This window comes from Bos mutus, chromosome 3 (assembly GCF_027580195.1).
Source record: "Bos mutus isolate GX-2022 chromosome 3, NWIPB_WYAK_1.1, whole genome shotgun sequence".
NCBI classification, from domain to species: domain Eukaryota; kingdom Metazoa; phylum Chordata; class Mammalia; order Artiodactyla; family Bovidae; genus Bos; species Bos mutus.
In genome coordinates this window covers 19,706,839-19,732,785 of record NC_091619.1, presented here as the reverse complement: position 1 = coordinate 19,732,785, position 25,947 = coordinate 19,706,839, and the positions used below count along the sequence as shown (strand labels likewise).

Here is a 25,947-nt window from a genome sequence, read left to right as displayed (position 1 = left end):
TGTGATGATTTGATATACATATCAACTGCAGAAGGATTGCCCCATGAAGTTAGTTAATACTTCTGTCACCTTACATATTTACCTCTTTTTTTTGGAGAACATTTTCAAGATATCTTAGAGTCTGTATTTTGACCGACTTCTCCCAGCATTTCATAGAAAACAATTCTAGTGTAGCAGAGTAGAACCTAAGCACTTTTTATCATGGGGTTTGATCAGTAAACGTATTTCATTTCCACTCGTCACCTCTGTGTATGAACTTTAAAAATTTGGGAATTACGGAACTACTTAAAAATTCTTATTCCAGTTCAGTTACCTTCTGATATTCAGTTGCTCTGCTTGGGCTGCTGCTGCTTTTTTTCAGCTGGAAATGCAAACCTAGCTTAATATTTGAATAATTAAAATATCACATGGAAAGTGCATTAACTGTGCTCCCCATCCAAGTAATTCTTACTAAAATCAGGTGCAGGCTCTTTTCATTATCTAGCTTTTTTCCTTTGTTCTTCTGTTCCTCGGCTAGTTATGCAGATAATCCAGAGTTTTCAGTTCTCAGTAAAACTGTATGGAGGACAGTCTCATTCTTTAGATTTTCACCCTGTGCCTGTCCATTCTTGCAGTAAATACTGAAAAAGGAAACATAATTTTTATCCTCAGAGGCTATTGAAAAAAAAATATTATCATTTAGCTATTGCTACAATCTAGAGGATTTATTGAATTACGATAACCTGCTGGTCATAGCTGCTTGAGCAGGTTGTATCCTGGTTTAGAATAGCAGCTTGGGTGTCTTCTTCTGTCTCTCACTCAGAACTAGCATTTGGATTCTACTTCAGCCCCCAACAGAGTCTCTCTCTCTCTCTCAGGAGGTGGTGGGGAGAGGGTAGTGACAGAAAGCTTGGAGGAGGAATTTATTTAGAGGCTAATGCTTGGTAGGGTCATGCTCGAACCACCTTCTCACTATTCGTCTAGACTGCCGTGTGCTTCAGGGCTTCCCAGGCGGCACTGGTGGTAAAGAACCTGCCAGCCAGTGCAGCAGATGCAAGAAACGTGGGTTCAGTCCGTGTTTTAGGAAGAGCCCCTGGAATTAGGAAATGGCAACCCACTCCAGTATGCTTGCCTGAGAAATCCCATGGAAGGAGGAGGCTTGTGGGCTACAGTCTATAGGGTCGCAGAGTCAGACAGGACTGAAGTGACTTAGCATGTGTGTAGGCACCATATGTTTTAGTTTATGCCTTTTGTACTCCAAGCTAGAAAATCTTTGAGTTTTTAAGAAAGGAAGTCAGGGCAACCTGATTGGATAGGAGCTGGAGAACAGGAGAAACTGGACCTGGGGTGGGAGTAACATCTAGATTAGAGAACAGATGTTGTGCTTTGGGAAGATTCTGTATCACCATTAAGAATAAGTCCCAGATTAATGTAACTGTCAGTGGGATGTGAAAATCGTGGGTTCCCATTAGCTCCTTGGCTGCTTTGTTATCCAGACATTACCACATGTTTAGATTTTAGTTTAATTTCACCTTCATTAGTGTATTACTTAGAGTACTGATTGTAGAAGAATAGGTGGGGGACGATTCAGAACCATCTTATTTGAATCTGTGCTAAGAAATATGGGAGAAGATTTGGGTAGGCTAGGAGTTTGCCTGTTGGCTAAAGTGAGACTTAAGGATTAGCAGTAAATGGAAGTTGCTCAGACTGGCTTAGCTCATGGTAGGAAGGAACTGGATGTGTTTTGGACTCGTGAAAATATTCAAATCTAGTCATCTCCCTGTGGGGGATAGGTTTGAGGAACCACTGGCCAACTTACTAAATGAACAACATCGCACCGTGAAGGAGCTACTTGAACAGCTGAAGATGAAAAAATCTTCAGCCAAACAGCAGCAGGAAGTAGAGAGGGTTAAGCCCCAGAGGGAGAAAGTTCATCAGACTCTGATTCTAGACCCAGCGCAGAGGAAGAGGCTGCAGCAGCAGATGCAGCAGGTAAGACTCTTCTTGGTAATGTTAATATTGGATCATCTTCATCTTTTGAGATGAAGCCAAAAATTAGCAGCTTGTGAAATCAGAAATAGGTGTCTTGGTAACCATATAGGTGTCTTGGTAACCCACAGGACCACAGCATCTTCACGTCGGTCAGGACCTTGAAAAGTCACCATGGTCATGTCTGTATGGCTCAAGTCAGAATGCATATCAGGACTCTGGTAGTTTTCAGAATGATAGATTTCTAAGAATCTTTAGAAATCCTTTCTGAATTTCACAGCTTAACTGCCAGAGTAGTTTTTTTTTTTTTTTTTTTTTTTTTTAATCTTAGTCCCTCTAGTTTGAAGTTAAATTTCCCCTGGTTCTGTCAGTTTGTTCAAGTGGAACACATCTGAGAAAAAACGTTTACACCAAGATACTGTGTTGTTCTCATAGTCTCTCTACAGAGTAAAACATGTAGGATAAAGTCATGAACATCTTGGTGTAAGGTCTTCTGGGTTCCTGAGATGACAGCATCATAACATGTCACACTGTATTATTTTCTTTTCCTCCCCAGCATGTTCAGCTCCTGACGCAAATTCACCTTCTCGCCAGTTCCAACCCCAGTCTCAGTTCGGAGGCCAGTACCACCAGGATATTTCTTGTAAGGTTTCAAATATCCCTAATCTAAAGAATTGTGTATGCAGTTAGTTAGGAAGTTATTTCTCACAGATGTTGACTCATCATAAGCTACATTTATTCTTCTCTCCTGTTTGTATTGGTAGGTATTTGTATGGCTTCCTGTGTTTGCTGTAAAAACATAAGTTACTGCTTCCCATGAAAGGACAGAGAGTGTATTCAATTGTCTATGACTGTTTCTCTTACCTTTTTATTGGGTACTCTTCCTCACCTGTAGATCCTCCCATCTTAGGCTTTCTTGTTATTCTTGTACTTCTCTTGTTATTGAATTCATTATTTATTAAGCTTGATATCAGTGTTTTACATATAAAATTTTGCTCATGGCATTTTGAAATATTTTGGAGGAAGGGCTTTTAATTTCAAATTTTGGGGAATTCCTTGGTGGTCCAGTGGTGTAGGATTCGTTGCTTTCACTGTTGGGGCCCAGGTTCATTCCCTTATTGGGGAGCTAAATAAGATCCCGTGAGCAGCAGGGAATGGCCAAAGAAAATTCACATTTTAAAATCTGAACTTTGGGGCCAATAATAGCGATGTTCTTTGCCTCTCGGGTAATTCTCTCTGGAATCTGAGGTGCCTCATAGTCAGAACTTCCTTGGATGGTCAGCAGATTATGTTTCCCTCTTATTGTGTTCAGGGGATCATGAGAAATACCTTGTTCTAGGTGTTATTCAGAGAAACAAAGAATTATTATTATTTTTTTAAGTAATGGGTCTCACTCTTGAGAATTTTAATTCCAGCTGGGGAGCTAGAACATACATCCAAATGGCTGAGGAACCCTGAGACTGAGAATAAAACAGGAACGAATTAATGTATCACACATGCCTAAACATCTGAGAACTCAGCAGAAGAGCAGTCTTAATGGAAAAACGTTAATTATGAAAGTCCTTGTGATGATTTTTATCTGTTTTTAGCCTGTTGTAGGAAAGACTGGTTTTCTCTCAGAGGCTGAGGGCTACTGGTATTAATTGTCTGGAACTTAGATGTCCTTTGTGTCCTGTTTTCCCAGAAAGAGCTGGGAACCTTTGCTCAAAGCTCCATCGCCCTCCATCATCAGTTCAACTCCAAGTTTCAGACCTTGTTCCAACCCTGTAACCTGATGGGAGCCATGAAGCTTATTGAAGACTTCAGCACACATGTCAGCGTTGACTGGAGTCCTCGTAAAACTGTGAAGAAGACTGGTAGGGAACAGATGGGTCCGCTCTAAGTTTTTACTTGCAGTGCAAGGTGGCTTTCTTACCCCACAGATCATTTCCTAGGGATAATTTCCTAGGGTTGGAGGAGACAGGGTATTTGTAATTCTTCCTTCTCTCTTTTATCCTTCCTTTGTGTTCGTTACCTAACTTGGAGAACTAGGTAATAATACTTGGGTTTAAGTAGAGGATGGAGTCAGTGAACAGGCCAGGGATGTGGGAGGTAGAGATGTGGCACTCATTGCTAATAATTGGACTGAAATAGATATGAGGGGAAGTATTAGGAGTTAGGTCAAGACAAACTGGTATCAAGATAAAGATGGAAGTCAAGTGGTAAAGTCAGGTTGTATTTATTAGGTTTTTACTCTCTTCTTCATTAGGATCATTTTATTTCCCATGATTATAGTAGTATCTCCAATTATGTTGATTTGGGAGTTAGGAACAAAGTAAAAATGTTGTACATTTGCCTGTTCAGTATTTCAAAGAAATTTCCAGGTTTGATTTCTACCGTTCATTGGTTTAGTATTTTTAAGTAAATATTTGCCCCTTAAATCAAATATTTGTTTCTGATTGGTTCCTGGTTTAGCAAATTAGTTGTGGTTTGATCTGGATTCGGATTTGTCTTTGGATTTGATTTTAAATCCCTGATTCTTACAATTCAGTACAATATAGTTGAATTTAAGGGCATTATATGATAGACACAACTTTTTTAGTTATATGTTGGTAATGAAAACTTAGCACCAGACTACAGTTAAAACTTGGGCTTTGAAGGTGGGTCTCTGGTAGAGAATCCGCCTGCCAGTGGAGATGCGGGTTCAGTCCCTGGGTCGAGAAGATCTCCTGGAGTGGGAAATGGCACCCATTCCAGTATTCTTGCGTTGGAGAATCCCTTGATCAGAGGAGCCTGTCGGGCTATAGTGACAGGATTGCAGAGTTGGATGCAACTGTGTGGGCGTGCACAGTTACAAGTTACATGTGTAGGGTCCTGTGTTTTTCTTCTAGGGATATAAAAATAACATTTTTGCAAGCAGAAATATGGCTCTAGAGGTATTTATCTCTGGAAAGACAGAAATGCCTGGAAATTGAGAGGCTTAGACAGCAAGATAGAAATGAATGAGACTGAAGTGTCTCATCCTCTTTATGGTTTTTTTGTCCCCAACCTCAGGAGGAATCTGGGAGAATTTAATGAAAGTTAAGTAAGAATCAAATAGAAATTTGGAATACCAGATTTGTGAGGGAGATTAAAGAAGTTGGAATCTTATCCTGGAAGAAAGCATTGTTGAAGGTCACTTTTCTTTCAAGGATTTAAAGGGGGAAGGAGGTAAAAATTTTTGGAGCGTACACTATCTGCCAGGTATTGCTTGGTACTTTATAAGTGTTTATGTTACTTAGTGAAACAAAGACAAACAGTTGTCTTTGTTTCCTGTTACACAGGAAACAAAGACAATTTTTAACTTTATCTTTTTGTTACATGTTAGGCTGAGAATGATTGTGGAGACTTTTGGGAGGGGGGTATGTATATGGAAGGGCATCACGTTAGCTAGGGTTGGCTCTCTCTAAATGCCAAGATGCATTCAGAAGCTTTTGTGAAGCCCTCTCATGTTCTGGAGTTTCATTTATCATGAATTTTTTTCTTATAGCCTGTAAATTGCCCTGTTTGCCGAAGCAAGTGGCTTGGATCCTAGCCACAAGCAAGGTTTTCATGTATCCAGAGTTACTTCCAGTGTGTTCTCTGAAGGCCAAGAATCCCCAGGATAAGATTTTTTTCACCAAGGCGGAAGACAAGTAAGGATTTACTGGGTGGGGAGAAAAGCACAAAATACAGTGAGATAATAAGATTATACTGTATAATGAGGAATGGACACAGAGAGCAGTGTAGATGGACATAGGTCTATAGTATGTGCCTGTCCCGTTAGTGCCAAATACAGCTCTTTTTAGGGGATGACATACACGTTTTTGGAAACATTTTAAGTTGTTTTTTGTCTTTTATAGTAAAAACTAACCTCATAGTCCTGTTAGTGGATAATTTTCAAGGGAAACATTTTTATCCGTTATCCTGACAACCCTTACACAATAGTTTTTCTCTCTGTATTTATGTAACTATTGGCAATTTAAGTATGATTTTGTTTTGCTTTTTTTAACTTAATATATTCTTGACCTTTTTTCCTGCATTCCATGCTGTAGCGTTGTCTTTTTCTTTGTCTCTGTATATTGTCCTTTCAGGCAGCATTCATGGCCCTCTCATAGTCCTTTTGTTTGCCACTTTTCCCTCCCTCTCTTGTTTAGCTGTTTTAATGAGGCTTCACCAAGGATCTTTGTGCACAGGGCTTCTGAAACTCTTTGAGTTTTTATCTCTTTGGGTAAATTCTCAAGAGTGAGATTATTTGATAACGGTAATAAACACTTTCCTGGCTCTTGATGTGTGTTTCCCCGCTCCATCAGCAAATACGTATACAGGTAACTGTAATTGAGTATGTTATGTTGTGAGATAGTGTTGGTGTGGATTTAATATGTCTAGTATGGTGCCCAATATTCATTTTATATTTGTTTTTTTAGGGCCATTCTTCTTCCCTCAAGCTTTGTTTGTATTATTACTGTAAAGCACATCATGTTGTGATATTTATTAGTGATTTATGCTTGGTTTTCCCTCTTCTCACTTGATGGGAACTGCTCATTGAGTCTTATTCTCATAGTCCTTCTTAGTACTCAGTAATTATCTGAAATTTTCTGTTTAGTTTCCATTAATGTGTACAAGACTTAGAGGTAGAAGAAGTAGGTTGCAGAATGTGGAGTTCGTCTGGGAGGCTTGTCAGCGGGATGGACTGTCAAGTGAGACTGAGTGTCACTGCCCCGTTCTCAGTTTGTTAGCTTTAGGCCTGAAGCACTTTGAAGGGACGGAGTTTCCCAAGCCTCTGATCAGCAAGTACCTTCTCACTTGCAAGACTGCCCACCAGCTGACAGTGAGAATCAAGAACCTCAACATGAACAGAGCTCCTGACAACATCATTAAAGTAAGTGCTCCCTGCCCGCTCCACTGGGCGCCTTGGCTGAGTGCAGCCTTTCCTTTTCTTTTTCTCAGTCTCAGTGAATAGCCTTTTATCTAACGCTAGTCTCTCCTAACTGCACACTAGCCCTCTTTCCTTTCCAAGGACATTGATCTATTATTTTCCTATGGAGTACTGTCTTCTTCCCCTGTTATGGATATTTCTGCTAAATTGTTCAAATGTAAAAATACTTATCAAATTTGTTTTCCTCTAGCTGTTCATTTTTTTTCGCCACTCTAAACCTTCACAGAGTAGGCAACAGTCCACTTATATCCTTCTTAATTGTTTATACTTGGATATTTGTATCAGCGTTATAAAGTATACTTTAAAGTGGGGGTCCTCAGGCCACAGACTGATAGTGGTCCATAGCCTGTTAGGAACGCGGCTGCACAGCAGGAGGTAAATGGCAAGAGAGAAACTTAGAGAGCTAAGCTGCACCTCTATTTACAGCTGTTCTCAGTTGTTCACACACAGCCTGAGCTCCACCTCCTGTCACATCAGCGGTGGTCATAGATTCTTAAAGGAGCACAAACCCCACTGTGAACCATGTTCACAGGAGAGTCTCAGTTGCCCGCTTCTTATGAGAATCATCCTAAAACCATCATGGGTCCCCCGCCCCTGTCCTGTGGAAAAATTGCCTTCTGCAGAATTGGTCCCTGGTGCCAGAAAGGTTGGGGACCACTGCTCTAAAGAGTAAAATATCGCTGAATCTTGTCATAAAGAACAATCATTTTTCTCCCTATTTCCTGCTAAGCAAGGTTTCTGCAGGGATGGTCCATTTACCTCTAATCTAGGATCTAGGTAGCATGTTTAGAATTGCTATGACTTGACTTTTCGGATTTGGGCCTTCTCTTAAACTGAAACCATGGAAGATGAAGACAGTTCTCTCCATGCTCTCTCACTGCTTCATCCTCAGTTATATCACAGTGTAAGTTGGATTTTTTCCAGAGTTTATAAGCAGTGTGTAAAAACTCACAGCTGAGCCAGGTAGTGTATCATGATTACTTTGCTTTTCCTGCTGAGTATTTTGTTTCTCCTGGAGTTAATGATTGCAGTTTTGGAGGGTGAGTGGGACTTGGTTTATTATGTGTTTATTACCAGTTTCACTGACGTCTGCTTAAGTTTTATAAATCTGTCTTCAGCGTGTCAGGTATTTCAGGTGCTCCGCTGTCACCTGCATCGTCCTGAAGAAGTCGTTCCCGGAGCGCTCTGGTCCTGCTCCGCTCTACAGGCTGCTCGCTTGGCTTGCTGCACTCATGTCTTTGGCTTTTTCTTCACAATTTTCCTGGGGTTTCATTTCACCTCTTATTTGTGTTGGATCCTCTTCTTTCTGTCTTTAGAAGTATTTTTATTTCTTTTTTCGCTGTGCTGGTTCTTTGTTGCTTCACAGGGTTTTCTCTCGTTGTGCAGGGCTGGGGCTGCCCTCCAGTTGTGGTGTGTGGCTTCTCATTGCAGAGGCTTTTCTTGTTTTAGGTCACAAGCTGCAGGCCATGCGGGCTTCAGTAGTCTTAGCACGTGGGCTCAGAAGTGTTGCGTGGGACTAGTTGCCTGCGGCATGTGGAATATTCTGGGAGTAGGGATGGAGCCCGTGTCCCTTGCCCTGTCAGGTGGATTCTTAACCTCTGGACTGCTAGGGAAGTCCGGATCCTCTTATTTCTGAATCCCACAACTTTTTGGCCTGGTTTTAGTGGAGCACATCCTATATTTGAGAAAAAAATTTTTAGATTTATATTGCTTGTGTTCATGGTGTGTCATGACATGACTTGACCAATGCAATTTCCTAGTTTTGCTATTGTGCTGTATACCTAGTTTTTATATATAACTATTGTTACTTTGTAACAAATGTAGATAAGACCTGTCTATGAAACTATAATTATTAAAAATTAAAAGTTTTAAATATGTCTGTGTTCTTTTCTCCCACTTTAGTGGGTTTAACATTCTGGGTTGAAAATCACTTTAGTCAGAACAATTTAATGACTCCATTTTCATCTAGTTTCTAGCACTGGCTCTTTTGAAAGTTGATGTTCTTTTGACTCTTGAACCTGTATATAACACGTGTTTTTTTCTCTTCCTCTAGGAGTACATAGGATTTTCTTTTTTCGCCAGTGTTTTGAAGTTCATGATAATATACCTTACTATATGTCTGGTTTTACTAATTATGCCAGGTACTTGATGAACTTAACTTTGGAAACTCATAGGTTCCAGTATTGGGAAATGTACTTGAGTTTTGCATTGCTGGTTTCCTCCCCTTCTTCTGGTCTGTGGTCTCCTGCTGTGGTGCTCAGTGGTCCGATGTTAGGCCTCTCAGGCTAGTCTTCTCATCTTGTGTTTCTTCTTTTCTCCATCACTCTGTCTTCTTGTTGTATTTTCTGGGATATTATTTCATCTTTTTTTCTAACCCTTCTGCTGAGGTGAGTCATTCCTTCTTCTGTCATAATATCTAATAGCTTTTGTTGTTGTTTGTTGAATATTCTTTAATAGCAGGTGGCAGAGGCCTGTGGGAAAGCAGTAGAGGAAGGAGGCTAGAGTTTTCTCACGTGTCCTTGGCCAGCATTGCACACCTGTCCTTAGTATGCCTGACAGCCTCAGTTCAGAGAACGTCCTTTCCACCATGCTTCTGCCAGGGTAGGGCTACATCAAACAGGTAGCTACATCAAATGCTACATCAAAGAGGTAGCATTCAGGGTCTCACTGCCCCTTCAACAAATTTAAAACTTGTCTTCCTTATCTTGACCTGTTTTTAATTCTTCCATTTCTGGAGGTATCTGTTGTTTTATCCTTTTTGCCTGTCTTTGACATCAGTTTAGTTGGCCCTTACCTTTTCTCCACATGGTATTTGGCTTTCTTCATTGTCCTGTGTCACTTGCCACTCATCTGTCGGCTCTTTAGCTTTGAAGATGTTACTTTTACCTTTTATTTCATTTCTCCTTTCAGGCTTTTATCTTTCAAAATTTCCTATCTGTTGTTTTCTTGGGGTTTCACAGGGAATAGAGACAAATGGATGTATTTAATCTGCCTGTTTTTTTATTGTTTTCTTTTATAATTTATTTATTTGTTTTTCTGTGCTAGGTCTTTGTTGCTGTATGAGCTATTCTCTAGGTTGTGGTGAGTGGGGGCTACTCTAGTTGCTATACACAGGCTTCTCGTTGCAGTGGCTTCTCTTGTGGCGCACAGGCTCCAGGGATGCAGGCTTCAGTAGCTGCTGCTTCTGGCCTCTAGAGCACAGAGTGAATAGTTGTGGCAATGAGCTTAGTTGCCTTGAGGCATGTGGGGTCTTAATTCCCTGAGCAGCGATTGAACCTAATCCCTTGCACTGGAAGGTAGACCCTTCACCACTTGACCACCAGGGAAGTCCCTCATCATTGGTTTCTACTTGACTGTCTCTTCCGCTGTCTGTAAGCTCCTTGGGAGCAGGGATTGCCTCATGATCTGTATGCTTGGCTCGTAGCGCAGTGCCTAGTGCTTATGGTCAGTGTAAGCTCATTCCCCTCTTCGTTCGCTCTGAAAACTGAGCTGTCTCAGTCTTTCCGTTCTTCTTTCCTTCCCTTCCAATATTCTTGCACCATTATTTGCTTAAAGGGAAGCTTCCCTGGGGTCAGGATAAGGATTAGTAAGGCACTCCCATTGTGGCTGCTGAGCAGGAGCAAATTTTCGATAAGATGACTAACCATCCGCTTCCTTTTCTCTGTGACCTAAGCTTTTCTGGTGACCAGAATAAAGCTTATCAGAAGATACTAAGTAATGATAAAATATTTATTAATTGGAGATGAGCTTAATTTGAAATACAGAGCAGTCAGTATATGCTATTTGTGTGTGTGTGTGTGTATATATATATATGTATGTGTGTGTGGATGTTTCTCAGACCGCTGCCCACCACACTCCCCAACCTGACGAGAGCAGTTTCTAGAAGGAATGTGACTCTTGCTTTATTTCTTCACACTCAGTTTTATAAGAAGACCAAACAGCTGCCCATCTTAATGAAGTGCTGTGAAGAGATCCAGCCGCATCAGTGGAAGCCGCCTGTCGAGAGGGAAGAACACCGGCTTCCGTTCTGGTTAAAGGTACAGCGCTCCTCCTCAAAGTGTGTCAGAAGCAAAAGGTCACTACGGACCTGGCAGGATGTTCAAGGTCTGCTTTACACTCTGCTGCTTTAGCTGTAGAATTAGGACTTAAGAAATCTTCAGTCACCTTTCCTCTCCTATTTCTCCACCTCCCTCCCTCCCCAACTGGGGATTCTCTAACCTTTTAAAAATAGTGGTTAAAATGATAGTTTCTTAAAGGAAATTTAAGGAGTTTCTAGAGTATAAAATCGGGATGTAGTCTTCTTAGAAATATCTGCTATTCTGCAGAAAAATCCTTCTTAAAAGATGTCTTAAGACTGTCCTGTAAAGGCACCTAATATCTAGAAAGCCCAATTATTTTCCCCTAATTCCAGCATGGGCTAGATCTGAGTGTCCTTGTTCCCACTAGGCCAGTCTGCCGTCCATCCAGGAGGAACTGCGGCGTATAGCTGATGGTGCCAGAGAGGTCGGAAATGTGACCGGAACCACTGAGATCAACTCAGACCCAGGCCTAGGAAAAGGCAGCTCGGAACTGGAGAGTGAAACTCGGTATCCACTGCTGCTGCCTAAGGGTGTAGTCCTGAAGCTGAAGCCAGTTGCCAACCGTTTTTCTAGGAAGGCTTGGAGACAGAAGCGGTCCTCAACCCTGAAGCCCTTCTTTTTTGGACCCAGCCCCTCTCTCCAGCCTAGCTCCAGCTCTGGGAAGACACCAGCTAGGTCAGCTCACTCAGAAGCCCCTCCAAGCAAAATGGTGGTCCGGATTCCTCCCCTGATCCAGCCAGCCACGGTCTTACAGGCAGTGCCAGGCGGCCCTCCTCTGGGGGTCCCTGGGGGGGATAGTTTTGAGTCTCCAGCAGCGCTGCCAGCTACAGCTGCTGAGGCCAGGACCAGCTTCCCTCTGCCTGAGCCACAGACCCTGCTGTCCTCCGCCCCTGTGCCCAAGCTAATGCTGCCCTCACTTGCTCCTTCTAAGTTTCGAAAGCCATGTGTGAAACGGAGAGCCTCCAAGAGAAAGGGACCCAAGGCCTCTCTCTGTCTGAAGCCTGCCCCTCTCATCCACCCTGCGCCTGTTTTCTTCACTGTTCCTGCCACCACGGTAAAGGTTGTGAGCCTCGGCAGTGGCTGCAACGTGATGCAGCCTGTCAGTGCAGCTGTGGCCCAAAGTCCTCAGACCATCCCCATCACCACCCTGCTGGTTAACCCTACTCCCTTCCCCTGTTCGTTGAACCAGCCCCTTGTGGCCTCCTCCATCCCTCCCTTAATCGTCTCTGGCACCTCTGTGAATCTTTCTGTACCATCTACTCCTGAAGATAAAGCCCCAGTGAATGTAGACGTAGGTTGTCCTTTGGCTGAGGGGAAAAATGCCTTTCAAGGCCTCGAACCCAAATTAGAACCTCGGGAACTCTCTCCTCTCTGTGCTGCTGTCTTCCCCAAAGAGGAGCACAGCCCAGGGCCTCCAGCTACAGACAGAGTGTGCCAGGAACAGTTGTCGGAGAGCAGCGCTTATGGCTGGACTATTGTGAAAACAGAGGAGGGGAGACAGGCCCCTGAACCACTGCCTCAGGGCTTCCGAGAATCTCTGAACACCTGCCCTGAGGATTTAGAGGAAATGGTTAAGATGGAACCTAAAGACCCTGGGGAGGACACCTGTGGTGGATCCCTGGAGCAGGGCAGCCATGAGGAAATCAAAGAAGAACACTCTGTGGAGTCGGACACTAGCTTCCCAAGTGAGGAGTCAAGCAGGCCTAGAGAGGGGAAGAAACAGACAGGCCTCCAACAGGAGGAGGAGAGGAGTCAAGCAGCTCAAACCCTTTCGGCTTCTCAAGAGCCTCCTGGTGAAGGAAACTCAGGCGATGTGAGCAAAGGGTCCCCAAGGGACGCTTCCTTCTCCACTGACCCTGAAATGGTGCTTAGCAGCCCTCTGGGGAAGCCCGAAGACTTATCCAGTGTTGACGGTCAGTCAGTGGGGACCCCAGCAGGACCAGAAACTGCAGGAGAGAAGGATGGGCCAGAGGAAGAGGAAGAAGAGGACTTTGATGACCTTACCCAGGATGAGGAAGACGAGATGTCATCAGCTTCTGAGGAATCTGTACTTTCTGTCCCAGAACTCCAGGTGAGAGTTGGGCACTCTTCTCCAATATTTTGTGGATTCAGTAATAGATTTAATTTATTGATAGGCCACCTGCTTGCTTTTTGCACTAGAGATAGTCATAAAATCATTTTTGACTTTTGAATGTATTATGGAGCATAGTTTGGGAGTTGAGGTGAGAGGAGAGGGAAAGAGTTAAATGTTACATATTATATTTGATTTAAACTCATTTAAATATTAAATTGAATTTCCTGAGCACAATTTAAATGACTAAAAAAAGACAAAGGGTCATAAGTATGGACCCTGGCAAAGGAAAATTACCTTCAGAGGGGACTTTTTAAAGCTCATCTGCTCAGGGACTCCCTGGTGGTCCAGTGGTTAGGACTTGGTGTTTTCACTGCTCAGAACTGGGTTCGATTTCTGGTCAGGAAACTGTTGACTAAAAAATTAATCACAACCTCTAAGTAGAGAATTATTTTATTTGGTAGGAATGTTAAGGATTCTGAACTTGGGAGGCAGCATCTCAGTTCTCTGAGAAAACTGCTCTGAGGAAGCAGGAGGGGGAGTCAGGCTATATACAGTTGGCAACAAGAGGGTAGGAAGTCTGAACATCAGAGATTATTATTAAGTAGTAAGGAGAACCAGGTATCAAGTCAAGTTAAGGAATTTAGTGTTCTGTGTGTGGCAAGATGGAGCCTCTGGGCTCACTGAATTCATTCCTTTCATATGCACCTGAGCTATCTGGGCCCAAATCCTGTTTCCTGTCACCTTAAAGGGTGGCGAGGATGGTGGTTGGCTGCTCTTGCATGACACCCACTCCCCTCCAGTTCCTCACCAGTCACTGGGCATTGGCATCTTCTGGATCGTAGGCCTTGTGTTCCCTTTTGAGAGCCCTCATTCACATTAGGAGGCCATGAATCACTGATAGCTGTGACATTTTTTGTCCTCCGATATGGCAAGAAATATTTCACAGAACTAACATCCCTCAAGCTGTACAGTGTGGCCAAAAAACAAACCCAAAAAACCCCAATCACCCCCTTTACCATCCACTTCTCACCCTCCCTCACCAGTTGATTAGCCGCAGTTCCTTCTGAAAAACTCCGTGCAGTCAGCCCATGGTGAGCTATTACAGCCCTCATGCACACTCTTTGGGGGGGTTTGCAGGAAACAATGGAGAAACTGACTTGGCTTGCATCTGAAAGGCGCATGAGTCAGGAGGGTGAGTCTGAGGAAGAGAACTCCCAGGAAGAGAATTCTGAGCCTGAGGAAGAAGAGGAAGAAGAAGCAGAGGGAATGGAAAACCTGCAGAAGGAGGATGAAATGATGGACGAAGCCATCGGAGACCCTGCCGAGAAGCCTCCTGCCACCTTTGACTCCCCAAAGGCTGCTCCAGAAGTGGAGACCAGCAGGACCCCACCAGGTGAGTAGGACAGGCCTGAGTGGGGGTGGGTCTCAGGAGACCTCATTGACTCAGGGACATGTGCAGAGTGGCTAGCTTATAAAACAGGTGCCAGTTCCCAGAAGAAATCCTCTGGATCCTGCCTGCCAGTCACCCTTCTCCCAAATAGATGTTTAACATGCTGCCATTGTAGAGAAGAGATGCTCAGAAATTTAAAATTTGACTCTCCATCAGCTGGTAGATTTGTACTCTGTTTATGCAGGTTTTTATACTGGTTCTTAATTCACGTGTCATGTATTAGGTCAAGAGCTATGTTTATTTCAGAAAGTGCTGCTTGTTCTTCACCAGGACATAACCCCTGAGCGCCCAGCATCAGACCACACCCACTCTTTAGACTTCTGTGTTCAGTATGCAGTAGCTAAGCAGCTCATTCCATCCCAGATGGTGCAGTCATGTTGTTGACTCTGCATAGAGCTGACTTTACAGGAAGAGACGTACCTGTCATAGCCTTTTTCCAGCAGCTTTTCTCCCAAATTACTATGTGATGTTGATTAGGGGAGTTGATGGGGAGGGTGCATTTGATGAGTTGGGAAGAGCAGAGATTGCAAGGACAGAGAAACAGTTGTTTTCCTGTGTATCCTAAGGAGAGAGCATCAAAGCTGCTGGGAAGGGCCGGAGTAATCATCGAGCTCGCAGCAAGCGAGGCAGTCGGGCCCGGGCCAGCAAGGACACCTCCAAGCTGCTGTTACTGTATGATGAGGACATCCTCGAGCGAGATCCACTCCGGGAGCAGAAGGATTTGGCCTTTGCTCAGGCTTATCTGACCAGGGTAGGCAAATGCTGCTTTCTGTACCTACCAGCCCCTCTGTTTTTAAAATGAAGTCTGCCTTTCAGGCTGCACAGGAGCCTTCTCTGCCTCTACCTTTGTTTTCCTGGAAATACCAAAAGAACTGTGTGAGTGAAACCACAAGGACACCGAGTTCAGTCTTCAGCCGATTTATTATTCCTGCCCATCATACTACCCCTCTGTTGCCCTGAACCTGGGGAAAGGTGATTTCAGCATCATCCCTGAGAGAGTAGACTAATAAGAACCTTACCTGAGCCCTTGGCTTCAGAGGAACAACATGTACACTGACCAGAAAGTGGACCTCAGTGATCTTCAGGGTCATGAACCTGCCTGTTTTTCTCAGTGGTCCCTATCTCATTTTTTTGGTAACCACCTAATTCTTTATACCCCCAGCAAGTGGAGTTCTAGCAATAACAATCATGGGTTTTCTTGTTCCTGATATTTTACTAACATTCCTAATTTATGTATTATTTACTCTCAGATGATACCATGCTGAAATATATGTAGCAAGCACTCCTTATCTATTTCAACATGGAGGTGAAACCAGGAAGGAGAGGTCCAGGCTGTGAGCTAGAGAAGAGTTTACCTGATTTTGCGGGTAGCACTGTAATCCCTGGAAAATAGAAATTTTCGCATTCCTCGCTGTCAGAAAAAGAGCTCTGCCTTGCTCATGGCCCTGTGGCCTCCATTAATCATCAGATCTTAGGACCTGTCAGAGGAGTAGCCTCTGACGGATAATCTGGAGCTCTTTAACAGTAATTCTTCCTCCTTCCTCTGTCCCATCATTTCTTGAGGCCCAATGAAAGGGGATTGGATGATTGAAAGTCCTCTCATATAGGTCCGAGAAGCCCTGCAGCATATCCCTGGCAAGTATGAAGACTTCCTTCAGGTCATCTATGAGTTTGAGTCAAGCACTCAGAGGCAGACAGCTGTGGATCTCTACAAGAGCCTGCAAATTCTGCTCCAAGACTGGCCTCAGCTGCTGAAGGACTTTGCTGCTTTCCTGTTGCCTGAGCAAGCACTGGCCTGTGGATTAGTAAGTAGAGAGGGGGGCAAAGACCACACACTAGGATCCCTGGGTCAGAGCAGGACTAGGCTTGGGTCGTGTTGATCAGGACTGTTCCAGACTCCTGGCTGTTTCTGTAGATAGCCTTCCCCTAGACCAGGGTCACGAGAGCCACCTCCTTTTCAAGGGATGGTCTTCCCAGCTCCTGTTCTCTCCTTTTCTTTCCATGTAGAGTGAAGGGTTTGACCATTGAGTGGAGACCTTAGGTATATCATAACCCTTTGCTCCTCACTGTTGCAAAACAGGCTTTCATTCAACAAATACTTATTGAGTACCTGCTATTTTGGGCAGAGTTCTAGGTACTAGAAATGTAATAATTATAAAAGACTAAAATCCTGTGCCTTCATGGAGCCTATATTCTCATGGGGAAAGTCAGGTGTTAAATAGTATATTGTATATTGTAAATATATATGTTATAAAAGTGATAAAATATATAAACAGTAAAATATGTTTAATGCTTTATAGTGATAATGTTGTAGTTTTATACACAGTGGTTTGGGAAGGCCACGGTGGTTACATGACATTTGAAATGTTGGAGAATAAGTGTCTGAACTTGAGGGATATCCCCATAGTTCTGGGTTTCTTGTCAGGATGGATAAACACAGGAGTAATGGATATGATATTATTATATTATTATGTTCATATTGTTATTAGCCTGATAGTCTTAAAGCTGTTAATGGTCATGGGATGATTATACATAATTTTTTCTTTATGAGGATCAAATGAATACATATGTGAAAATACTTTGTAAACTGGCATGTGTCTGATCTCACAATCTTTGAAAACTGTAAGCAACTTGAGATATAGAACTCTTAAGTCTTTCATTTACATCTTAGTTTTCTTGAGTCGGTAGATGCCAGTAACCCAAAGTAGATACATGCTAGGGTCTTAAAAAAAAAAAAAAAAAAAAAAAAAAAGATCTTACAGGGAATTCCCTGGCAGTCCAGTGGTTAGGGCTTGGCACTTTCACTGCTGGGGCCCAGGTTCAGTCCCTGATTGGAGAACTAAGATCCACAAACCTTGTGGTGAGGCCAAAAAAAAAAAGATCTCACTGTTGTAAACCAGAGCCTTGTCATCCCCTATGTCTCCAGCACAGTTTTTCTTGGTTTTTATGTGTAGAGCTCTCACGTCCTTCTCAGGCTGAAGAGATGACTCCTCTTTTGCCCTCTTTCCACTCTGGTAGTTTGAAGAGCAGCAGGCTTTTGAGAAGAGTCGCAAGTTTCTTCGGCAGCTGGAAATTTGCTTTGCAGAGAACCCCTCACACCACCAGAAGATCATCAAGGTTCTCCAGAGCTGTGCAGACTGCTTGCCCCAGGAGATCACTGAGGTATTCTGTCCTGTCCTGTTCCCCTTCCATTGTCATCTTGGCTTCTGGCCCTTCATTCTCCCTTCCCTAAGCAATCCTCACTTCTGAGCAATGGACTTCCTGGAGGGGATGAAGATGGCAAGGAGGTTTTAGGCTTACCTAAGGCATAAAACATTTGAGTGAGGTGGTTACCATCTGAAACCAGAGCCTGACTGCTTCTCACAGGCTCAAGAATGCTATAAATACCCTGGAAGGGAAGTTAGGGAAGGAGGTGATGGTCTGGGTGGAGGGTTGGTTTCCCTCCTTGCTCTGCCTTGAGTTAGTGCCTGAGCTGGGGACCAGTAAGGCAGGGCTAGTGAGTAGTGAGTGTCACTGGGAATCAGACCTGTTAATACAGGCATGTCTAACCAAGACATGCTGCTAAGTCACTTCAGTCATGTCCGACTCTGTGTGACCCCATAGACGGCAGCCCACCAGGCTCTCCCATCTCTGGGATTCTCCAGGCAAGAACACTGGAGTGGGTTGCCATTTCCTTCTCCAATCCATGAAAGTGAAAAGTGAAAGTGAAGTCACTCAGTCGTGTCCAACTCTTAGCGACCCCATGGACTGTAGCCCACCAGGCTCCTCTGTCCATGGGATTTTCCAGGCAAGGGTACTGGAGTGGGGTGCCACATGGGAGCTCCCTAAATGTGCATTGATGGAGGAATGAATGAAGACCTATTTGAAGTGAAATGAAAGTCGGTTAGTTGTGTCCCACTCTTTGTGTCCCATTCTATACAGTCCATGGAATTCTTCAGGCCAGAATACTGGAGTGGGTTTCTGTTATCTTCTCCAGTTAATCTTCCTGACCCAGGAATTGAACTGGGGTCTCCTGCATTGCAGGCTGATTCTTTACCAGTTGAGCTACCACAGAAGCCCAAAGACCTATATATACACAATGAAGTATTACTCAGTTATAAAAAAGAATGAAATATTGCCATTTCCAGTAATATGGATGGCTGGATCTAGAGATTATCATACTAAGTGAAGTATGATTTAATTCACTTGATAAGTATACTTATCATACTAAGTATAGAAAACATTTGGTTTATAATATAGAAAACCTATGGTTACCAAAGGGGAAAGGTTGGGTATGGTGATAAATCAGGAGTTTGCGATTAACATATTCACACTACTGTGTATAAAATAGGTAACCAATGGGGATCTACTGTATAGCACAGAAAACTATACTCAGTATTTTGTATTAGCCTGTAAGAGAAAAGAATCTGAAAAAGTGTGTGTGTATATATACATATATGTATATATATATGTAATATATATATGTGTGTGTGTATATATGTTTGTGTATACAGACATACTGAATCACTGTGCTGTACACCTGAAACTAACAGAATGTTGACAATATTGTGAATCAACTATATACATCAGTTAAAAAAGTAATAATTCAGGCATACCTCAGAGACATTGCAGGTTTAATTCCATACCATCATAATACAGTAAATATTGCAGTAAAGTGAGTCACATGGATTTTTTGGTTACCCAGTGCGTGTAAAAATTATGTGTGCATGTAAAAATTACGTGTACATGATGAAGTGAAGTGTGTGTGTGCTCAGTGAAGTATGTGTTTCTGACTCTCTGTGATCCCATGGACTATAGCCCACCATGCTCCTCTCTCCATGGAATTTTCCAGGCAAGAATAATGGAATGGGATGCCATTTCCTACTCCAGGGGGTCTTCCCAACCCAGGGATTGAACCCACATCTCTTGTGTATCCTGCACTAGCAGGCAGATTCTTCACCCACAGTGCCACCAGGGCAGCCCAACCATAGTTTATTAAGTATGCAGCAGCATTGTGCTTTAAAAACTGTACATACGTTACTTAAAAAGTGTTCACAATTTGTAAATCAAGTATATTTCAACTTTAAAAACATGCTAGGGAATTCCCTGGTGGTCCAGTGGTTAAGACTCCAAGCTTCCATTTCACAGGGCCTAGGTTCAATCCTTGGTCAGGAACTAAGATCTTGAATTCTGCACACAACAGCCAAAAAAAATGCTAATTAGCATCCACGTCTTTAGCAAGTTGTCATCTTTTTGTTGCTGGAGGGTCTTGCCTCAGTATCGTTGGTGCTGACTGATCAGGTAGTGGTTGCTGAAGATTGGAGTGGATGTGGCAATTTTTTTTTTCTTTCTTTCTTCAAAAAACATTTATCTGCTTGCACTAGGTCTTAGTTGTGGCATGCGGGATCTTTTGTTGCAGCACGTGGGATCTACTTTCCTGACCACCCATCAAACCTGGACCCCTTGCCTTGGGAGTGTGGAGCCTAAGCCACTGGATGACCCGGGAAGTCCCCACAATTTCCTAAAACAATGAAGTTTGCCCCACTGATGAGCTCTTCCTTTCATGAATGACTTCTCTGTAGCGTTTTACTTACAGTAAAACTTTCAGAATTGGAGTCAGTCCCCTCAAACCTTGCTGTTGCCTTATCAACTAAGTTTATGTAACGTTCTAAATCCTTTGTTGCCATTTCAACAGTCTTCATAGCAGCAGCTTCCCCAGGAGTAGATTCCATTTCAAGAAACCTCTTTTTGTTCATCTGCAAGAAGTGACTTCTTGCCGCTCAGGTCTCGTGTGGGATGCAGCGTTTAGCCCCATCCGCAGGCACCACAGCTGGCTTAGTCCTCATGCTGCTCCTGTCACATCTGCCGTTACTCCCTCCATTGAAATCTTGAACCCCCCCTCAAAGTCACCCGTGAGTGTGGAAATCAACTTCTTCCAAACTCCTGTCAGTGTTGACTATTTGGACCTCTTCCTGTGAACCACAAATGTTCTTAATGGTATCTAGAAGGGTGAATCTTTTCCAGAAGGTTTTCAGTTTTCTCTCCCCTGATCCATTGGAGGAATCACTGTCTGTGTCAGCTGTAGCTTATGAAATGTATTTCTGAAGTACTGAGACTTGAAATTAGAAATTACTCCTTGATCCATGGGCTGCATGATGGTTCTTTTGCTAGCAGGCACGAAAACATTAATTTCCTGTACATCTCCATCAGAGCTCTTGGGTGACCAGATGTATGGTCAGTGAGCAATAGTGTTCTCAAAGGATTGTTTCCTGAGTAGGTCTCAGCGGTGGGCTTCAGATATTCAGTAAACCATGCTGTCCACAGATGTGCTGTCGCCCAGGCTTTGTTGTTCCATTTAAACGAGCAGAAGCAGAGTAGATTCAGCACCGTTTGGAAGGACTGTAGGATTTTTGGAGTGGTAAATGAACATTGGTTTCAAGTTAAAGGCACCAGCTATGTTAGCCCCTAATCAAAGAGTCAGCTTGTCCTTTGAAGCTTAGAAGTCAGGCATGACTTTTCCTGTCTAGTTACAAAAGTCATAGATGGCATCTTCTTCCAATAAGTCTTTTTCTACATTGAACATCTGTTGTTAGTGTAGCCATTTTCTGGATAACTTGCTGTAGCTTTACGTTAGCACTTGCTATTTCATCTTACACTTTCATGTTGTACAGATGGCTTCTTTCTTTAAACTCTATGAACCACTTTTTCTAGCTTCAAAATTTGCTTCTGCAGGTTTCTTCACCTGTCTCAGCCTTCATAAAATTGAAGAGAATCAGGGTTTGGGGGCTTCCCAGGTGGCTCTGTAGTAAAGAATTCACTTGCCTCTTGGCCAAGCATGAGAGTCGCAGACGACTCCGTTTCCACCTTTGTGCCAGGAAGGTCCCCTGGAGAAACAAGTGGCAACCCACCCCTGTATTCTTGCCTGGGAAATTCCACGGACAGAGGAGCCTGGCGGGCTACAGTCAGTCCTTGGGGTGGCAAAGAGTCGGGCGTGGACTGAACAACAACAAGGCCTTTTTCTGGAATAGGCTTTGACTTAATAGAATGTTGTCACTGATTTGATCTTCTGGTTTGATCTTAGACCACAAAGCTTTCTCCATATCAGCAAGAAAGCTGTTTTGCTTTCTTATCACTTTTAATTTCCTTCAAGAACTTTTCCTTCAGCGTTCATGGCTGTTTGGCACAAGAGGCCTAGTTTTCAATCTGCCTTGGCTTTAGGCGTGCCTTCCTCACTAAGCTTAATCATTTGTTGCTTTTGACTTAAAGTGAGAGGTGTGTATCTGTACCTTTCCATTGAACACTTAGAGGCTTTATAGGCCCTAAGTATTCAAGTGAAATTGGCCTAATTTTAATATTGGTGTGTCTCAGGGAATAGAGAGGCCCAAGGAGAGGGAGACAGATGGCGAAACTGTTGGGTCAGTGGAGTAATCAGAACACGTACAATCAGAACAGTACAAGTCCACTTCTCTTTTGGGTGAGATGCGTGGTGTTTCCAAGCAATTACAGTAGTAACATCAAAGGTCACTGATCACAGATCGCCATTATAGACATAATAAACAATTTTGTAATATTGTGAGAAGTATCAGAATGGGACACAGAGACACAAAATGAACAGATGATGTTGGAAAATTGGTGCTGATAGACTTGTTGACCCAGGGTTGCAATGAACCTTTAGTTTTTAAAAAAAAAGAAAAGAAAAGAAAAACCAAAATGCTGTGTCTGAGGCGTGATGAAGCAAAGACACTAAATCGAGGTATGCCTGTACTCCTGTGTAGGCAAGCAGGGAGGGAGAGGGAGTTTAGGAGTTCTTAATCAAAGAGCATCTTCTGTGTGTCTCCCAGTTGATAAGGAAAGTAGACCTCAGAAGGATATTGGATTGATTTGGAATGGTGGTCTAGAGAGGCTCTGGAGACTTCATCTTTCCTTCTGCAACTCTCCCCAGCTCAAGACACAGATGTGGCAGCTCCTCAAGGGCCACGACCACCTACAGGATGAGTTCTCCATCTTCTTTGACCATCTGCGCCCAGCAGCTAGCCGGATGGGTGACTTTGAAGAGATCAATTGGACCGAGGAGAAGGAGTATGAGGTATAGGCCGTGAGGCTGCAGTGGGGGTGTCCAGGGGGAAGGTCAGGTCATATGTAGGAGGGACATCTGCCCAGAGTCTTTGTTGAGTGGGACCAACTCCTCCCCAGTTTGATGGCTTTGAAGAAGTGGCACTGCCTGATGTGGAAGAGGAAGAGGAACCTCCCAAGATACCCACAACCTCAAAGAACAAAAGAAGGAAAGAGATTGGGGTCCAAAATCACGATAAGGTACGCCCGGTTGTTGGGGATTATCCTGAGTCAAGCCTTACATTTTCTAAGTGGTTCTCTGGCGTAGGATGGTGCCACGCCTCTGTGAGCTGAGGCGGCCATGGAGCAGGAACCTCAGGTCAGGTCAGGCTGCTGTGCAGCACACCCTGAGCCCATGGGAAGAACAGTGCAGTGGCTGAAGAGGTCCCCCCATGATTAACTCATTAGAAGGATCTGTTTCTCTGGCTCAGAGATATTTCTCTTGCCCTTGGGTCTTCCTTTCTGTTCCTGTGAAAAATAGGAATCCTGACAACAACTGATATCTAGCCATATTCCAAAGCATCATGTATCTCCTGTATTTTACATGGATTATTCAGTTAATTCTCATAGTTACCCTGTGAAAAGATTGTTTTGTTTGCATTTTACAGAAGAGGACACTGAAGTGCCAAGAGGGGCCGTTCCCAGGGTCTCATGTTTGATGGGGGGGGGTCGTTTGGCTCCAGAGCCCGCTTGTACTCGTTGCTCTCTGTTCTCTTCAGGAAGTAGTTTTTTTTGGTCCCTGTCCCTTTACTACACGTCTTGTACTCTTTCTTGGGGAAAACACTTCTTAGTTACCTGAATGACCTTGGGCAATTTATTTAATCTTTGTTTCAGTTTCTTCATTGTTAATGGGGATAATAACGGTACTTCTGTCTTGGGTTTATTGAACAGAGAGTATCATTGAGTGAGCCTTCCATATGTACAAAGCCCTCTCTCAAGGGGATTGGAAGAGAGGGGAGAGCTCCAGGCACAGGGAGACAGAAACAAAGGCAGACGAGTGAGTAGATCACATCTCATGACGGAGCTCTCCAGTGACTTTGCCTCAGATTGTATTCCACTTAAATATTTCCTGCAGCATCTGGGCAATTGGGATCCGTCCGCCTATGGCTCATTTAAGGATTGTTTCAGGGATGCACAGTAGGCTTTAATTGAGTTTGGCCATTCATCTCCCCAGGCAGTGTGAAGAAATGGCACATAATAAATGAGAAAGGAAGCAGGGGAGGGGTCCAGGGGCGGGCTTGTTCGGATGGCTCACAACTCGGCTCCCTCTTGGTGCCAAAAATGTTTGCCAGCTAACCAAGCCCAGGTGTCTCCTAGGAGGCTGAGTGGCCAGATGCGGCCAAGGACTGCGCCTGCTCCTGCCATGAGGGAGGTCCTGACTCCAAGATGAAGAAGAGCAAAAGGAGAAGTTGTAGCCACTGCAGCAGCAAGGTGAGGAGAGAACTGGTGCCCAGGGGCATTAGAGCTGCTGGGGTAAGCCCCAGGTACTCTGCTGTGTGTGGTATTGTTACCCCAGATCTGCGCATTATTGAGTTCCTAGAAAGATCACACATGAATAAATAATATGCTGTATACATACTCATTAGTGTGTGTATGCAAATAGAATCTTTAAAAATATAAATAACAGATTTTTCTTTTTAAAAGGAATCTTTTAGGTAAAGTTTTGAAATAGGGAAAAATACCAACCAGTTCATATATTTCCCTCTAAGATTTTTTTTTTAATGAAACAAACGTGTGGGGAAAACAGCTGAAGGGTAATGCTGGTTCTCTAGGCTTGGTTCCCAGCAAAAATACAGTCCTTGGTTGGAGGAGGAGGGATAGAATGCAGCACTCTGGTCTGGGCCCTTGAAAATCCTTGGAGCAGCCATGCATGTTGCTTGACTTGCTGAGCATCATGGCAGGGCTTCTTCCTGTGGTCAGCCCCCAAGACAAAAGAGGTTAGGAGACCCTTGACCCAGAAGGCCATCCCTGCAGGTCTGTGACAGCAAATCCTACAAGAGCAAGGAGCCCCATGAGTTGGTGGGCAGCAGCCCCCACCGAGAGGCCAGTCTTATGCCCGGTGCTAAGGAAGCTGGGCAGGGCAAGGACGTGATGGAGGAGGAAGCCCCAGAGGAGCGAGAAAGCGTTGAGGCAGCCCAGAGCAGGACTGGCAGGAGTACCAGGAAGGGAGAGATGCCTGCTGCAGGTGAGTGATCCGACTGCCAGCCCAGCCTTTCTCCCTTTATTTCTGTCCCATTCTCACATACTTCACGCAGGGACGTCTTTGAGCCTGGAAAATACTGGTCTTTTCAGGGATAGATTACCACCTTTTTTACTAATAAACCAGTAAGAAACTCTTCTCCTGTCTAGCCTTAATTTTCTCTCCTGTGGCCTCAATCCTCTTGTAGGATTAAGAGTGCTTAACATCCGCATGATCCAGCATTTTCTTCTTGTGTTCCCATTCCTGAACCCCTTCTCCTTATCTGCAGATCCTCTATGATCTGTATTCTAAAGACTCAGCTACTCTCAGCTTTGGCAACGGACTTGATATAAACAACTCTAGCCCCTGCCCTCGCCTCACTCTTGTACATCAGAACTTTAGCACAGTAGTTTGCCAGAGTGACCCCATGGCAATTTGTAGTCCTTAGATGCAGTGTGACCCTTACGTCCTTATTTTCCTCCTAAACAGGATTGGCAGCAGGGAGCACTTTGCCGTCCCCTCAAGAAGTGACTTTTACAGACCAGCTCCTCCTTGATGGCCCGCCACCACCCTGCTCACCAGAGACTCCTCAGCTTCCCTCCACAGCTGGAACTGTGCTGTGCGCTGTCAGGAGTAACCAGGCTGGGCCTGCAGTTCTCTCCGGCCCCAGGGCATCCCCCAGACCTCAGCATGAGGGGGAGGACCATAAGCCAGGGGCTGAGTTGGAACCATCCATGCCCTGGGATGCTTCCGAAACTGAGAAATTGCCTGGAACTGTCGAACCCCCTGCCTCCTTCCTGAGTCCTGTTTCCTCAAGGACTGGAGACTTCGGGAGAAGACAGGTGCCTGGGAAAGCAGACACACAGGAGAGCTGGCTGCCTTCCGGCCGAGCTGGGGTGAGCACAGCAGACAGGGTGTCCCCTCTCCGTGGAGTTTCTTCAGCAGGAGTTGACACTGCAGAGACTTCTAAAGCCCCTAGAGGAGGTTTGGCTAAAGACAGTGGAGCACAGGGCAAGGGCCCAGCGGGGGAGCTGCAGGCGAAGGCCACAGAAGCTACAGTCTGTGCCAACAACAGCAAGGTCAGCTCCACTGGGGAAAAGGTGGTGCTGTGGACGAGGTAGGTACGGACGGGGGACGTGTGCGTTTGGAAACGCCAGCTTCCTGACTGAG

General features: G+C 44.1%; 1 protein-coding gene across 7 annotated transcripts in view; it reads left to right on the top strand.

The window, feature by feature from the left end:
• Positions 1-25,947, top strand: part of GON4L (gon-4 like) — an 88,587-nt gene that overhangs the window by 61,330 nt on the left and 1,310 nt on the right. For 4 of the 7 annotated variants that reach the window (XM_070367325.1, XM_070367324.1, XM_070367323.1 and 1 more), the window contains exons 15-30: positions 1,773-1,971; positions 2,525-2,611; positions 3,653-3,824; positions 5,477-5,621; positions 6,697-6,847; positions 10,825-10,941; positions 11,351-13,054; positions 14,195-14,450; positions 15,074-15,258; positions 16,115-16,312; positions 17,526-17,669; positions 22,429-22,572; positions 22,680-22,799; positions 23,916-24,029; positions 24,573-24,783; positions 25,267-25,894. In XM_070367325.1, the coding sequence (XP_070223426.1) occupies positions 1,773-1,971; positions 2,525-2,611; positions 3,653-3,824; positions 5,477-5,621; positions 6,697-6,847; positions 10,825-10,941; positions 11,351-13,054; positions 14,195-14,450; positions 15,074-15,258; positions 16,115-16,312; positions 17,526-17,669; positions 22,429-22,572; positions 22,680-22,799; positions 23,916-24,029; positions 24,573-24,783; positions 25,267-25,894 (4,575 nt within the window). Of the gene's footprint in view, positions 1-1,772; positions 1,972-2,524; positions 2,612-3,652; positions 3,825-5,476; positions 5,622-6,696; positions 6,848-10,824; positions 10,942-11,350; positions 13,055-14,194; positions 14,451-15,073; positions 15,259-16,114; positions 16,313-17,525; positions 17,670-22,428; positions 22,573-22,679; positions 22,800-23,489; positions 23,823-23,915; positions 24,030-24,572; positions 24,784-25,266; positions 25,895-25,947 lie in introns of those variants that run through there. The other 3 variants (XM_070367321.1, XM_070367326.1, XM_070367328.1) reach the window with 3 other exon arrangements.